The 14,967-nt window shown below is 28.0% G+C and overlaps 8 protein-coding genes across 8 annotated transcripts; 4 read left to right on the forward strand and 4 right to left on the reverse strand.

The window, feature by feature from the left end:
• Positions 1-34: 34 nt before the first annotated feature.
• On the reverse strand, positions 35-3,048 carry PPL_06887 (DMT family transporter; the record flags this gene model as incomplete). Its single annotated transcript, XM_020577737.1, has 5 exons — positions 35-52; positions 126-549; positions 611-875; positions 1,845-2,222; positions 2,364-3,048. The coding sequence occupies 5 exons, from the start codon at positions 3,046-3,048 to the stop codon at positions 35-37; spliced, it is 1,770 nt and encodes a 589-aa protein (XP_020432185.1).
• A 538-nt stretch (positions 3,049-3,586) lies between these two features.
• On the reverse strand, positions 3,587-5,027 carry PPL_06888 (DMT family transporter; the record flags this gene model as incomplete). Its single annotated transcript, XM_020577738.1, has 4 exons — positions 3,587-3,607; positions 3,691-4,108; positions 4,194-4,917; positions 5,009-5,027. The coding sequence occupies 4 exons, from the start codon at positions 5,025-5,027 to the stop codon at positions 3,587-3,589; spliced, it is 1,182 nt and encodes a 393-aa protein (XP_020432186.1).
• Positions 5,028-5,526: 499 nt separating this feature from the next.
• PPL_06889 (uncharacterized protein) lies at positions 5,527-7,325 on the forward strand (the record flags this gene model as incomplete). The annotated part of the gene is made up of 3 exons (XM_020577739.1): positions 5,527-5,562; positions 5,686-6,100; positions 6,154-7,325. 3 exons carry the CDS (start codon positions 5,527-5,529, stop codon positions 7,323-7,325), a joined length of 1,623 nt encoding a protein of 540 aa, XP_020432187.1.
• Positions 7,326-7,426: 101 nt separating this feature from the next.
• PPL_06890 (uncharacterized protein) lies at positions 7,427-8,585 on the reverse strand (the record flags this gene model as incomplete). The annotated part of the gene is made up of 3 exons (XM_020577740.1): positions 7,427-7,503; positions 7,723-8,307; positions 8,378-8,585. The coding sequence occupies 3 exons, from the start codon at positions 8,583-8,585 to the stop codon at positions 7,427-7,429; spliced, it is 870 nt and encodes a 289-aa protein (XP_020432188.1).
• A 578-nt stretch (positions 8,586-9,163) lies between these two features.
• PPL_06891 (FNIP repeat-containing protein) lies at positions 9,164-12,092 on the forward strand (the record flags this gene model as incomplete). The annotated part of the gene is made up of 6 exons (XM_020577741.1): positions 9,164-9,632; positions 9,712-10,878; positions 11,095-11,161; positions 11,271-11,373; positions 11,603-11,743; positions 11,799-12,092. The coding sequence occupies 6 exons, from the start codon at positions 9,164-9,166 to the stop codon at positions 12,090-12,092; spliced, it is 2,241 nt and encodes a 746-aa protein (XP_020432189.1).
• Positions 12,093-12,869: 777 nt separating this feature from the next.
• On the forward strand, positions 12,870-13,443 carry PPL_06892 (uncharacterized protein; the record flags this gene model as incomplete). The annotated part of the gene is made up of 3 exons (XM_020577742.1): positions 12,870-13,092; positions 13,164-13,244; positions 13,313-13,443. The coding sequence occupies 3 exons, from the start codon at positions 12,870-12,872 to the stop codon at positions 13,441-13,443; spliced, it is 435 nt and encodes a 144-aa protein (XP_020432190.1).
• A 158-nt stretch (positions 13,444-13,601) lies between these two features.
• PPL_06893 (uncharacterized protein) lies at positions 13,602-14,454 on the reverse strand (the record flags this gene model as incomplete). The annotated part of the gene is made up of 3 exons (XM_020577743.1): positions 13,602-13,647; positions 13,683-13,860; positions 14,088-14,454. The coding sequence occupies 3 exons, from the start codon at positions 14,452-14,454 to the stop codon at positions 13,602-13,604; spliced, it is 591 nt and encodes a 196-aa protein (XP_020432191.1).
• Positions 14,455-14,515: 61 nt separating this feature from the next.
• On the forward strand, positions 14,516-14,883 carry PPL_06894 (uncharacterized protein; the record flags this gene model as incomplete). The annotated part of the gene is made up of 2 exons (XM_020577744.1): positions 14,516-14,536; positions 14,749-14,883. The coding sequence occupies 2 exons, from the start codon at positions 14,516-14,518 to the stop codon at positions 14,881-14,883; spliced, it is 156 nt and encodes a 51-aa protein (XP_020432192.1).
• Between the last annotated feature and the right edge of the window lie 84 nt (positions 14,884-14,967).

Consider the following 14,967-nt stretch of genomic DNA (forward strand, 5'->3'; position numbering starts at 1 on the left):
TTATGTATTACAATGAAAATAATAATATTTATTATTATTTTCTAAAAGCAAACTATTAATTAAAAATAATTTTTGTTAATAACAAATAATTTCTAAAAATTCTATTTTATATAGTTTGTACTTACAATGGAACAACTTAAAATTATTAAGGTTCCAATAATTGTTAGTAGATCTGGACGTTCTTTTAGGATTGTAACCTCCATTAAAAGTGAAAAAATAATTTGAGTATAGCTCATTGCTGAAGCTTTGGCAGCTTTTTCCTTTTGCAGAGATTTGTTTAAAAATGCTTGGTATCCCAAACCAGATACACCCATTCCAATAAGGAGTAAGGAATCTATTAAATTTGGGATTTTAAAGCTTTGGAGAAGAAAGGAAGCTGGTAAAGTTAGCAGAATAGCAACTGATGAAAAATAAGACACCATAACCAATGCATTGGTTCCTGATCCTATTTTTCTTACCGCAACATAAGCACAAGCTGAGAAAAAAGATCCTATTAAACCAATTGATATATAAATAAATCTTAATCCGCTATCTGGTTCTGATGAGTCCCTTTAAACAAATTAATTTTAATATATGTTTTTATATTTTTAAAATATTTTTGATTACATACTGTTTTACTGAAGAACCAAAAATAAATGATGGTTTTGAAATGATTCCAACACCAATAAAACTTAATATAGTAGAAATTGCATCGATATATCCCCATTTTTCCTTGAGGACAATGCAAGCAAGTGCAGCGGTAAAAACTGGTGTGGTAAAACTAACACAAACAGCATCAGAGAGTGGTAGAACTGTAAAAGTGAAGAATACAGATGCCACGGCGAATGTACCAAATAGTCCTCGAACTGATAGGAGTAATCTTTTTTCTTTTGGACCTAAGGGATTAATTTTGAGAAAAGACAATATAATGAGGGACCCCAGTAAGCCAATTACACATCTGAAAAAAGCAATTTCAAGAGATTGTATTCCTCTTTTGGATAAAATATTGACTAAAAGTGACATAATGGCAAAGCAGAACGATGATATCACCATGTATATTAAACCAAGCTTGGATTTTAAATAATAAAAAATTCTTTCACCAAGTGGTTTCTGAATCAAGAATGTTTCTTCTGTTTCTTTTTCTTCCGGTCCATTTAATGAATAAATTGAGGTATCGGAATCCTGATCTTGTAATAGAGGATAGTTTTCTTCTTCTTCTATAGAAATAATAGAAATAGTTTCATTTGTCATTTCTTGATATTATTTATTATCTAATTTTTGTTTTATTAAATAAGTTGTTATATAATGAAATATATTTTTTTAAATAAAATAAATTAAACTATATTTTGAGTTTAATTGTAAATTGATCACAGAATTTATTTTAAATAATCGCCTAATAACAAACATTGAAAATTATTATATATGAGAAATAATAAAAAATTAATAATTGTTATAAAAATTAGATAATGAAAGTACCTCACGAGTGGAAATGGTGAAACGTGAATGGTGAATGGTGAATGGTGAAAGATAACTGTTGGTTTATCAATAATATATCCTAATTATAGCAATTTATCATATATAAGTGGGTGTTACTCGTTGTTTAGTGGTTAATAGATACAAAAAATAATTTTTTGGTGGTAAGAATAGTACTGTTTTTCTTTATTTTTTAAAATGAAATATTCATTAAGAATCAAAATGGAACATTGGAATACATATCTTACTTTGTTATCATATCTTCAAAAAAAAAAAAAAACTTATTTATTTTTTTTAATTTATTATGAATGTTATCTTATTTTTTTGTTTTGTTTTTGTTTTCAATAAAATTTAGTAAGAATTTAAAGAAATATTATTAGTAATATTAATACTTACAAAAGCACATAATATAATACAAATTGACCCAAATATTGAAAAGAGATCGGGACTTTCTTTAAAAAATATTATTTGCAAAATGTATGTAAATATAATTTCAGTGTAAGTTAATGGAGACATTTTTGCAACATTTTCAATTTGGAAAGCTCTATTTGCAGTTCCTTGGAAAATGAATCCCAATACGCCCATACAGAAAAGATAAAACCATTCAATAAGTGATGGAGCTCTCCATACATTTAAAATTAAACATACGGGTAAAAGTATTAACATTGCTATTGATTGATAATAAACTACCATTATAAACGGATTTGTATCTTTTCCGATCTTTCTTGAAAATACATTTGATACACTTTGAAAGAATGCTCCTAAAACACCTATTAAAATAAATAATATTCTCTTTCCTTGAGATATTGATTCACTATTTGTTTTATAAAGATAAACTTGAATCAATAAATATAATCTAGCTGAAACATTTTCCAATAACCAATAATCTTTGTCTTACTCTTTAGAATTACTTCCAAAAATAAATGATGGTTTCGAAATGATAAAAACACCAACAATACTTAAAATTGTACATATTGAATAGGTTTTTGTCCATTTTTCTTTTAGAATCGTTGATCCAAGTACACCAGAAAATAGTAAAGTTGAACAACTCATTGCAATAGCGTCACCCAGAGGCAATACACTGATAGTATAGAATATACATACCATTGAACCGGTTGATGATATTCCTCTGAATACCAAAATCAATCGTTTTGATTTGTCTCCAAGTGGATTCTCCCCAATCAAAAGTAAGAATATTATTCCACCCATCAAACCAATAACAGTTCTTAGGAGTATGATTTCTAAAATATGCATTCCACTTTTTACTACTACGCCTATCAATAAAGAGTAGATACTATAGATAAATGCAGAGCTAACTATTAAAATAAAACCTAATCTAGATTTTACTCTTTCTAAAATAGGTGTTTTAACTATTGGTATTTCAATATCAAATTCTTCTTGTACTTTAGCTTGTTGATATTTATTATCATCTTTGATATTATCTTTATCTTTATCATTCAGTATTTTTATTTGATTGAATTTGAAAGTAGTCTCCTGCAATTCGATATCTGAATTTGATTGTGAAACTGTATCTATAGACTGTAACAGTGTATTTGTATCTTTTTCTGGTTTGATAAATGGTTCGTTTGATATCATTTTCTTATGTAAAACTATGTTTCAAAACAGAGATAACAAATAAAATAATGCAATAATATAAAAGAATTTTTATTTGTACTTTATTTATAGTACGTACTGTTCCCATTTAAGATTTAATAAATGTAGTTAATTTGAATGACACAAGCTGACTTATAATTGTTAAAAAATTAAAAAAATAATAGGAAGTATATTATAAACAAAATTTTTAGATAACACCAGATTCTGCAAAAAAGGGGTACACTATAAAACAAAGTTTCGAAACTATACACAAAAGAAGTTGTTTTAATTATTTAATGATGTAAATAAATATTTTTATCATTTTTAAAAATGGAAGATGGTTTTGTTCTTGAAAAGATAGATAAAAAATCATGAACTATGTAGATCAATGTTATTTAGTTTGAAATTTTGATATTTATTGTATTTTCAATTGCTGCTGAATGGTGAGTCTTAAAAGGCGGAGGAAGATATTTATAAACTACAAATTCCAAAGAAGTAGATCTTGAGGAAGGAAAAGTTTTTATATTTTTATTTACTTTTATTAATTTTTAATTGCTGTTATCTTTATTTGAATAATTATTTATAAATTATTTATGTAAAAAAGTTAATAAAAATTTAAATAAAAATTTATTTTAATGCACTTACAACAGCACATAAAATGATACAAATTGAGCCAAATATTGAAAAGATATCAGGACTTTCTTTAAAAAATAATATTTGCATAATGTATGTAAATATAATTTGAGTGTAGTTAAGTGGAGAAACTTTTGCAACATTTTCAATTTGGAAAGCTCTATTTCCCATTCCTTGGAAAATGAAACCCAATACGCCCATACCAAGAAGATAAAGCCATTGATTTAATGATGGAGCTCTAAGTATATTTAAAAATAAACATACGGGTAAGATACTTACTACTACAATTGATTGATAATATACAACTAATACAAATGGATTTGTATCTTTTCCGATCTTTCTTGAAAATACATTTGATACACTTTGAAAGAATGCTCCTAAAACACCTATTAAAGTAAATAATATTCTCTTTGCTTGAGATATTGATTCACTATTTTTTTGTTAATAAATATCCAACATGAATCAATATAATACCCAAATTAATATTATCCAATAACCAATAATCGTTGTCTTACTCATTAACATTGTTTCCAAAAATAAATGATGGTTTCGAAATGATAATAACACCAACAATACTTAAAATTGTACATATTGAATTGATTGTTGTCCATTTTTCTTTTAGAATTGTTGATCCAAGAACTCCAGTAAACAAAAGAGTTGAACAACTCATTGCAATAGCGTCACCCAGAGGTAGTACACTTATGGTATAGAAGACACATACTGCACTAGAGGTAGAGGATAATCCTCTGAATACCAAAATCAATCGTTTTGATTTGTCTCCAAGTGGATTCTCACCAATCAAAAGTAAGAATATGATTCCACCTATCAAACCAATAGCACTTCTTAAAAGAATGGCTTCTAAAAAATGCATCCCACTTCTTATTACTACACCTACCATCAAGGAGTAGATACTATAGAAAAATGCAGAGGTAACTATTAAAATAAAACCTAATCTAGATTTAATAATCTCTAAAATAGATGTTTTAACTATTGGTATATCAATTTCAAACTCTTCTTGTACTTTAGCTTGTTGATACTTTTTATCATTATTATTATTATTATTATCTGTATCTTTTTCTAAACCTAATTGGTTGAATTCGAAAGTAGTCTCCTGCAATTCGATATCTGAATTTGATTGTGAATCTGTAACTAAAGAATGTAACAGTGTATTTGTATCTTTTTCTGGTTTTATAAATCGCTCATTTGATATCATTTTCTTATCTAAATCTAGAATATTTACTAATTATAATTAATCTATTCTTTTTTTTTTAGGATAAGGTAATAATTTTTATAAATGTTTATTTGTTTTCATTAAAATAAATAAAATTACACGTAGTTACCAACAACATTATAATTAAAAAAAATGAAAAAAAGGTGGTAATTTATTTATATCTCTCACACTATGTATTGATACATGGGATTAAATGAGTTTTTGTAAACTACCCCAGATGTTGTCTTAGACCTGCTTCATTATTAATCAATGCTTATTTTTGATTCTATTTTTCAAAATATATAAAATAATATTGTGATTTATTTGTTTATTGATTTATTTTAAAGTTCAAAACAATCATTTTGGGTGAAAAATGGTTAGTTTTAAATTTTTTAAAATTTTTTTTTTTTTTTTAAACAAAAACTTTGTTTTTTTTAATAACTCCATTGTTTCATTAATACACAAAAATACATAATTTATTTTAAAAAGTTTATAATATAAGTGATATGTTATAAATGGTGTGTGTGAATTTCACCACAAAAATATAAAATGAAATATATAAATTTTAAATTTTATTGTTTAAAATTTGCACTTCTATATATTAACAATATGCATAATTTACCATTACTACTTAGTTAATGGGTGAGTGTGTTGTTAGTGATAAGGATGAAGTAGTAATATTACTGCTAATGCGCAGTACTCTTTTGTTTTACTTACTTAGTTAATTAACTAACCATTGCATTAATTTATTACTTGGTCACAAAATTTTAACAATATTAGTAATAAATATATAAAAGTTTAAATTAATGGACAATAAAGTTTTAATAAGTAAAAACAACAACAACAACAATAATAATAATAATATTAATAATAATGATAGACATATATTTGTAAATTTACAACTTCATTTAATACAAAGAATAATCTTGGCTATTGATGATGATATTGATAGAATTTGTTTTAGTTTTAGTTGCAAAAGATGGTTTATCAATAGAAATAAATACCTTTTACTAAATTGTGATTTGTTTATTTTGAAATCAAGTTCTCATGTTTTGAATGAGAAGAGATTCTATTCTTTAAATTCATTCAAAGATATAATTTCTAAATCATTTGACCACAAAGAAATTGGTGTAGATTATAACCCGAAAAACAAAGGTCCATTTTCCACACCATACGGACAAATGATAACATTAGCCAACTATAGAAATTTAGGTAAGAACTAAACAACTATTAAGTATTTTTATTATTCTAACTCCTTTTGTTAGTATTTGCAAAGGACTATGAGTCCATTAGGTTCCTTTGTCATTGTTATTTGGAAATCCAGAGTGATATCGATGTTAAGAGCTATAGATTACCTTCGAATGTAAAGGAAGTAATTTCTATTCATGCCTTGAGAGAGTCGTTTCTGCCATTGGGATTGGAGAGGCTGGAGATCAATGTACAGATAAGAAATATAGATGTCGCACTGTTACCGAGATCATTGAAAGTACTAAAGATCAAAGGAATGCGATACGATTCTTGGACTATCGATTTCAGATGGCTGCCACCCAACCTTGAAGAACTAAAGTGTGTCGCAAGAAAAAGATATGACTCTGACAACTTCACCCAACTGCCTTCGACACTGAAGATCCTAACTATCTCAAAGAGTTGGTTAGAGAATATCAGTCAACTACAATCGATCCATACTCTTAGGATTGTCGTGCAGAGCAATGATACACGTCCATTCGAACCAGGTATCATTCCGGATTGTGTCAGAAATCTGACTATTAAAAGTTGTATCTACCGTAAGAACATTGCCATAGAGATACTACCACCAAACCTAAAGTATTTGAAACTGGTCAAATATTTCAATTTCAAAAAACATATATTCTCATCTCTGGCCAGTTTGGAAACATTGGATCTATCGACGGTGAATTTGGAAAAGAAACTTAAATTGGGAAAACTTCCTACCAAACTTGTCAATCTTTTCATGCCATCATGGTATCCGCATCAAATTAAGAATCTAAATATTAAAGGATTGAAATCTTTAGAGAGATTAGACTTGGGAGGATCGTTTGGTAAGGTCAAAGGGTTACCCAAATCAATCAAAACACTCTGCTTTAATAACGATAATAGATTGCTGATCTCTCGCAATTCAATACCGAAATCAGTGGAGACCATTCAATTCAAACAGAGTGATTTATCAATGGTTATGAACAAATCGTTTTGGCCAAATGTCAAGTCAATATGGACCAATTGTGATTTTAACTTTCCTAAATCAAAGACCAATGAAATTCCACAAACTATAACATCGATTACATTTGGACGTAGAAAAGGTCGAATCGACTATCAAGCAAGACGTCTTTCCGATCAATATTTTCTAGTGTTGGGATGCAACAGAGCAACCATTGTTCATTTCAAATTTTTATCAACTTGGTTAAAGTTATTAATTTATTAATGTAAATAAAAATTAATCTTAAACTATTTAAACACATTTACCCAAGTTATCATCGGATTGTTTGGGTTGTTTTAGATTTTATATAAAATTCTTGGAAGTTTTTATGAAACAGTCCGACGGGAATCAGAATGTTTTCTTTTTGATTTTGAAAGTGAATCGAGGAGTTTATTCCGATAATCTGTATGAAAAAAAAACAAATTTTAATTATGTTGACAGATTTTAAGTACAATCTTAAGATTATGCTTACCTTGACTAAATGTACTTGTTGATATAACATCACCAAAAAAATTCTCAAAGCTTGAGTTTTGTAAGATTAGAATTGCTTTCAAAAATTTCAGAGTATTTTGATTCCTCCAATTTTTGGTTTGTTTCGAGCACTTGGTATACGGTTTCTTACTTCTTGTTCCATCCTTGACTAACTCGTTCAATTGTTGAATCAGATCTCGAGCAATTTCCTGTCTCGATTGGGGCAATATCTCCAAATGTTGATACGATGATGTATTAAACTTTATGGAGTGAAAAATTTCCTCTGGGTCTGGAATCCTCTTCTCTTCTTCATTATAATCACCAACATCACTGTCATCCATTTCTCCATCAGATTCACTTGCATTGCCATCGGATTCTCCATCAGAGTCACTGTCATAGCCATCGGATTCACCTTCAGATTCACTTGCATGGCCATCGTATTCACCTTCAGATTCACTGCCATACCCATCGGATTCCGATAATTCCATATGATCATTCTGATTTTGTATTTTTGACATCAACGAATGAACTTTTATTTCCAATTCAGAAGACTGATCTTTTGAAAAAATGGTTTTTTTATATTTGATATCATCTTCTATAAAAGTGGCCAATTCTCCAAAAACATAGATTTCATCTGAACTGAAATCACATTTATCCTCAAACTTTCTTAAGATTTTTTTGATAAATTTGATGAGGAGTGAAGTTGGGTATAGGAATACTAATGAATTGCCATGCTCTATATTATTTATACTTAGTACTAAGTAAACTACACCATTTGTGAAATACTAATAGTATTCAAATCTTACCATTTGGAAAAAGTATATTTTTTTGATTAGAATCAAAGTACTTATAGTTACTTTTTAGTTTTTCCTTTGGGTTTGGTGTTTTATGCCAATTGAGGCATCGTGTGGTGAAGTAATAGCTTTTTCCTTTAGAATTTGTGTGAGATAATATTGCTATGTTACTCTTATTTCTGACAAAGATATATTCAACAATGTACTTTTTGGAAGCCATTACTATTTACACTCTATATATGAATATGTTTACTTTAAATGCAAACATTAGAAATATAGAAATGAATTAAAGATATAGAAATTAAATTAAAATAAAATATAAACCTTTGAAATGTATGATTTCACAACAAAATATATATTAAAAATAATTTCACACACCACACATATTAAATATTTAGTATTGTGGTGATGAAAAACACAACAATATATGTTTGTGTGATCTAATTCTATTATTTTTAAATAATTTTTTTTTTTTTTGTGAAATCTAAAAAAAGATTACAATGATTTAAGAAAAAAAATACAATCAGTCTAAAAAATTGTTTTGATAAAAACAAAAATATGAGAAATAAAAAAAAACTAAGTTTATAACAACAAAATAAGATATTTTTAAATAATTTTTTTTTAAATAAAACAAATCCAAACAAAGGAGTGAGGTCAGATAGAGAAAAATTGATAGTAACTAAATTTAATCAAACTTTTGTCTTATGTTTTACGAAATTTTTCTTTTGGCAATTTTTTTTAATTTAAAAGTAATGGTTGATTTTGAGACAAAAATCACTAGATTGCATAACAGTCTTAATGAGAATTTATACTAATAATGTTGTGAAAACAACAAAAACAACAGCAACAACAACAACAACAACAACAAATAAATTTTCAAAAAATTCTATTGCTAAAAATAATGACAAATATAGTAATAATGAAGATCATCTACTTGTCAATCTACCCTTTATATTATTAAATAAAATAATCAAAGAGTTTGATGAAGATATAGATATCATTTGTTTTAGTTTAGTTTGTAAGAGATGGTTTGATAATCGTAATTCCTATCTCTCGTTCAATTATGAACGATTCAGTTTAGTACATACTCGAATACTTAATGAGAGCAATAATCGTCACTTCACATTAAATTCTTATAGAGGTATTATCAAAAGATCTTTAAATAAAAAACAATCAAACTGTACACTTCTGGTCATCAAAAATCCTTTTAAAGAAGTTGCACTCAATACCTATAAAAGTATAGAATTTGATGAAGTTTTATCAGTTGGTAATATATTTATAATAACATTTTACAAGAATAGTTTAATAAACTTTACTAACATATTTAACCATTCTTTTTTTAATAGATGAATTCAAAAGTTATCAAGATATTCCAATACAATTCTCAACAATCAAATTCGAATGGTTCGAGTTTGATACCGAAATGATGATGAAACTCAGTAAATCGAATGTTCATACTATTTATTTTTCTGGTAGTTACAAGAATGGTGAAAACCGTCTGATTATCAAAGAAAGATTTCCGTCGAATATCAAAACAATCATATCTAATGGTTCAGCTGATTTAAATATGCATATATTACCATTAGAGTTGGAGACTTTAAATGATATTTCTTTACAATTAAAAGAATCACCATTGCCTCAATCTCTCAAATCTCTAAGACTAAATTCAACGACCGATTCATATTTCAATATCGATTCACTTCCACCCAATCTTGAGGAGTTTTATTTTTACTCTGATCGAACCGATGATGAAAATAAACAACTTCCTCCAACACTAAAGATTGCGTGTTTTAATACTTCTTGGTTGAAAAACATTAAATACTCGCAATCAATACATACACTTTGTTTGCATTTACATCAGTTAAAAGTTGGAGACATCCCAGAGAGTGTCACTCACCTAACGATTTCAAGTGGCTTCTATATTATGATAACAAAGGAGATGCTTCCACCAAATATCATATATCTCAGCATAAAGGAACGGCCAATTCTTCAAGACAATATATTTTCATCGTTTGAACATCTGGAAACATTGAATCTATCTGGTTTGGACATGAACAGAGTCAAACCATTCGGTGTACTACCGAAATCTCTTAGGAATCTATATCTTCCTAAATTCTTCAATGAGAGACTTGATCATTTTATGGTATTACCTCCATCACTAGAGTTTTTGGATTTCGGTTACTCTTTCAATAAGGATATTAAAGTGTTGGCCCAAACATCGATCAAAACTATAGCTATTTCCAGAGAAATGAAACTAAATCGTTGGTCACTTCCGAAATCAGTAGAACACATTGATTTCAAAGAATTTACAGCGATGATTTCACCAGAATATATAGCGCCGACCATTAGATCGATATCATTATCCGGATATTATTCCGATAATCTGGTCTTTGTAATTCCACAAACATTAACTTCAATCAACATTACAAAGCTAAGTGGTTGGGAGAATATTGAATTTAGAGCAAGAAGATTATCTGAACAATCATTTCTATTATTTGGTACAAATCATCTGAGTATTGTGGCAACAATTAGAAATTCTATTACAATCAAAGATCCATCCTCTTCCCTTCAGATAAAATCTGTGGGACCAAACTACCTTTTAAATAAATAATCAAAACAAAGAAAATAAGGCCTACAGATAACGTTATGTTTTATTTTAATTTTACTTTTTTTTCAAAATAAATAGTCAACCGAAGTTTCTTCTATAGCTAGTTTCTTTTAAAAAATAGTTTCACAAAAAGATATAACAATGTTTTATAGCAAAGAGATAATAATAATAATGAAGATCATATACTAGTAAATCTACCAATTATATTAGTAAATAAAATAATCAAAGAGTTTGATGAGAACATAATCAAATTGTTCATTCCTAATCATCAAGAACTATAGACATAAAATATAAAAGTTTCGATTTTGATGATACTCTTTCATATGGGAATATTTATATTATTGCACCAAGATTTACAACCATCATTTTTAAAGAGTGGTTCGATATTGATGCTGAAATGGTTTAAAAACTCAGCTTTTTGTGTTGTCTTACTCCTGCTGATACCTTTGATTGGAGTAGTTTGCCTGCGAATGTTAAATCTATAACTTCAATTCTAATGCCTAGTAAAACAGATATGTTACCTCGATCGCTCAAATCTCTATTGGTTAGACAACCAAAAACAGATTTAGATATCGGTTCACTTCCACCAACACTTGAAGAACTGAGATGATGTATCCGAAAGAAATCAGCAACTACCTCTAACTCTCAAGACTGAATTCATCTCATCTGCTTGGATGAACAACATTAGATATTTACAATCATTACACACCTTGACTATAAATATCGCTTACCACAGCAAAGCGATTAAGGTTGGCGACATCCCAGAGAATGTAACTCATCTAACCATTTCGTGCATCTACCCTATGATAATTGACAATACAAAAGATTCCACCAAACATTAGATATCTAGATTTAGTCTCTAATGCATTTATAAGAGAGAATCTGTTTTCAGAGTTCGAACATTTGGAAACGTTACATCTCTCCTATTTACAATCATCAGCCAATGATGTTGTAGGTGTATTCTCAAACTCACTTAGAAATCTATATCCTCTAAGGTTTCTAGAAAAAAGATTAGAGAGTTATACTGTATTACCTCTATCATTAGAGCTATTGGCAAACATTTTTACTACTATAACTTTAAATGATTCAACAAACATATTAAAAATAAATATTCTTTAAAACTTGTCAAAATCTTTTTTGTCAGTTCATAATAAAGTTATAAATAAATTTAAAAGTTTACAAATTTGTGATCAACAATAAAATCTTAAAGGAGCAGGTAAATAATTTTTTATTTTTTTTTGATTTTTCAAATCTAACACAATCTATTCTATTGGCTAATATTTATAGTTGATCTGACAACAATCATCAGTTTCAAAGTTTATACAGGGGGTGGTGTGATTAAACCAATGTGGTATTCCCCCAAAATTACTCATCTTTTTTTTGAATAGCATGAAAATCGTATCAATTTTAAAGTAGAATTGGGGTTTAAATGTGGTGAAGTTTTAAAAAACAAAGGTCAAAACTTAAATAAATAATATAAAAAGACACTATTTTATTTCACTATTTTTTAGCGGATGATAGAATAAATTAAAGTTGTGTAAATTTAGTGTGTTTGGTTACTGATGTTTTCGATAATAGATGAAAATTTATTTTTAATAATTTTCTATATATACTCTTTATTCATTATCACTAAAAATATATCATATTTCTTTGGTTTTTTTTAGAGATCTTACCTTTATTATGTGTTGAAATTCAATCACTAATATTTTTGAGGGATCAATACAACAACCAAATTAGTGTATTGTCAACGTTGTCTACTTCTTGAAAATTTTTATTATTGAAATTTTATTGGATCAAAATTTATTAAAATAGATTAAAATACAAAAAAGCATATTATTCAATTTAGATTAGTTACAACATTTATAAATTTATTTCTTATTTTCATAGTCAATAAAAATGACTTCTTTAATTCAATTCAATCATATTACTAAAAACATTGTTAAAGTTGGTGAATGCTCCATCGATTTTAATCAATGTCATTTTATTACTAAACAAGATCTGGAAATACTTATTAGAGAATGTTTGGAATTTAAAAATAAACCTTACACTCTCATTGACGTAAGAAATAGAAAAGAAGTAGAAGAAACTGGAAAAATTGAAACTGCTTACAATCTTCCATGTAAGAGAAATTAAAAGATTTCTAAAACGATAAAGAAAAACTAATATTAAATTTTCTAAAATTTACAATAGTGGATGAAATTGAATCATGTTTTTCTCTGGATGATACAAATTTTGAATTAAAATATTTGTTTTCAAAACCACAACCTACAGGTATTTTTTGAAAACAAATAGATAAAAAAATACAAATTTATTAATAGGTTTTTTTTGTTTTATTTTAGATAATTTAATATTCTATTGTCTAAGAGGAAGAAGATCAGGTATGGCAATAGAAAAATTTAAATCAGCAGGTTATCTCTTTTTAATTAATTACAGTGGCTCTGCCAAAGAATGGTTCAATTTAGATATTTGAAATCATTAATCAAATTAAATAAAATTTATAAGATTTTATATTCTTGTACAGTGACCTATCTATTTTGTTATTTATCAAAAAAAAATTTCAAAGAAATGTTAACAAATTGCAAACAACCTTTATCACACTACAAATTTTTTGATTATTTTTTACATAGTTTAGTTTTCATCTAAAAGATAACATGTAATAAGAGAAATCAAGTATCTATTTTAAATGATATGTTTTCTATGAAAATTGACCCTGTTACAGAGTCGTTATCTGAGTCAATCTCTTCATCGGAAACAATGTCTTCATCGGAAACAGTCTCATCATCGGCTTCAACTTGGATGTTAGTCGATGCCTGGCGAAATGGATATTGGAAAATGGAAGGCTTGGTTACGGCAGCAATGAATGCATCGTCACGGTTAGCATTAGACTCTGGAGATTTGGTGAAATCCTTGTGATTTCTGGAAATAAAAGAGAAATATTGGTCACAGTGTGACTTCCCATGTTTCTCGGCAAAGTATTTTATTTAAAGTTAATCTTATTAAAAGAAAAAATTCAATTATTATGAATGACATTCGATCAAAAATAAATTAAATAGAAAATAGAAAAAAATTAATGTTGTTATAAAAAGATAATATGTTTAAGTTCTCTTCAATCACTTATTCTTTTATTTGCTTTTAATTTATTTTCTGTGATGTATTGAAGTATGTTGTTTCTATTGAATTTCTTTGCGTTGTGGAATGTTTGTTCTGTAAAACCTTCGGTTCTATTCTCTATTAGATATTTGAAAACTTTGAGGTGACCACCTTTAGCGGCATCGTCATAAGCAGATGAAGTACAAACTTCTGTTCGATTTTCACTGAGGAATCTAACAATCGAGAGATAACCACAACTTGCTGCAATATCGAAAACAGTGGTATCACACTCAGTAATCAAATGGTTATAATGAAGGAATTTAAGTATTGCAAGGTTACCTTCTGACACTGGATGATACGGTAATGAGGAATTGGTACAACGATGAAACATATTGGTGTGTAAATAATCTGCGATGTCAAAGTATTGGAATCGAATTGCCTGAATGAAAGCAATGTCCGAACAACCTTCGGTCGTATTCTCAGCGAGATATCGAATCATCTCCAAGTTGTTTTGGCCAACTGAAAAGTCGATAGCAGCGGTGCTACATCCCTCACTACGATTCGCATGGAGGAATTGAACCATCTCGATGTGATTGCTGCTGGCGGCGTTATCCATTGCCCGTTCAGAGCATTTGGCATATCGGTGATTCTCATGAAGATACTTTAACATTTGCAATTACCATAGGATGCCACTCCATTCATTTCATTCACACCGATGATTCCAGGTTGTGATATCGCTTCTCTATTGAAAGTGCGTAGCAGTTCAATGTTACCATCTAACACTACCACCTTAATAATATTTTTAATTAATGGTGATTAAATAATTAATTGTCATCTGTCTATATTAAGATGCGCTTTGATTGTATCGGATTGGATTGTGTTGGATTGTTGGATTTGAGTTGAA

This window comes from Heterostelium album (genome assembly GCF_000004825.1).
Source record: "Heterostelium album PN500 unplaced genomic scaffold PPL_scaffold6, whole genome shotgun sequence".
Taxonomy (NCBI): domain Eukaryota; phylum Evosea; class Eumycetozoa; order Acytosteliales; family Acytosteliaceae; genus Heterostelium; species Heterostelium album.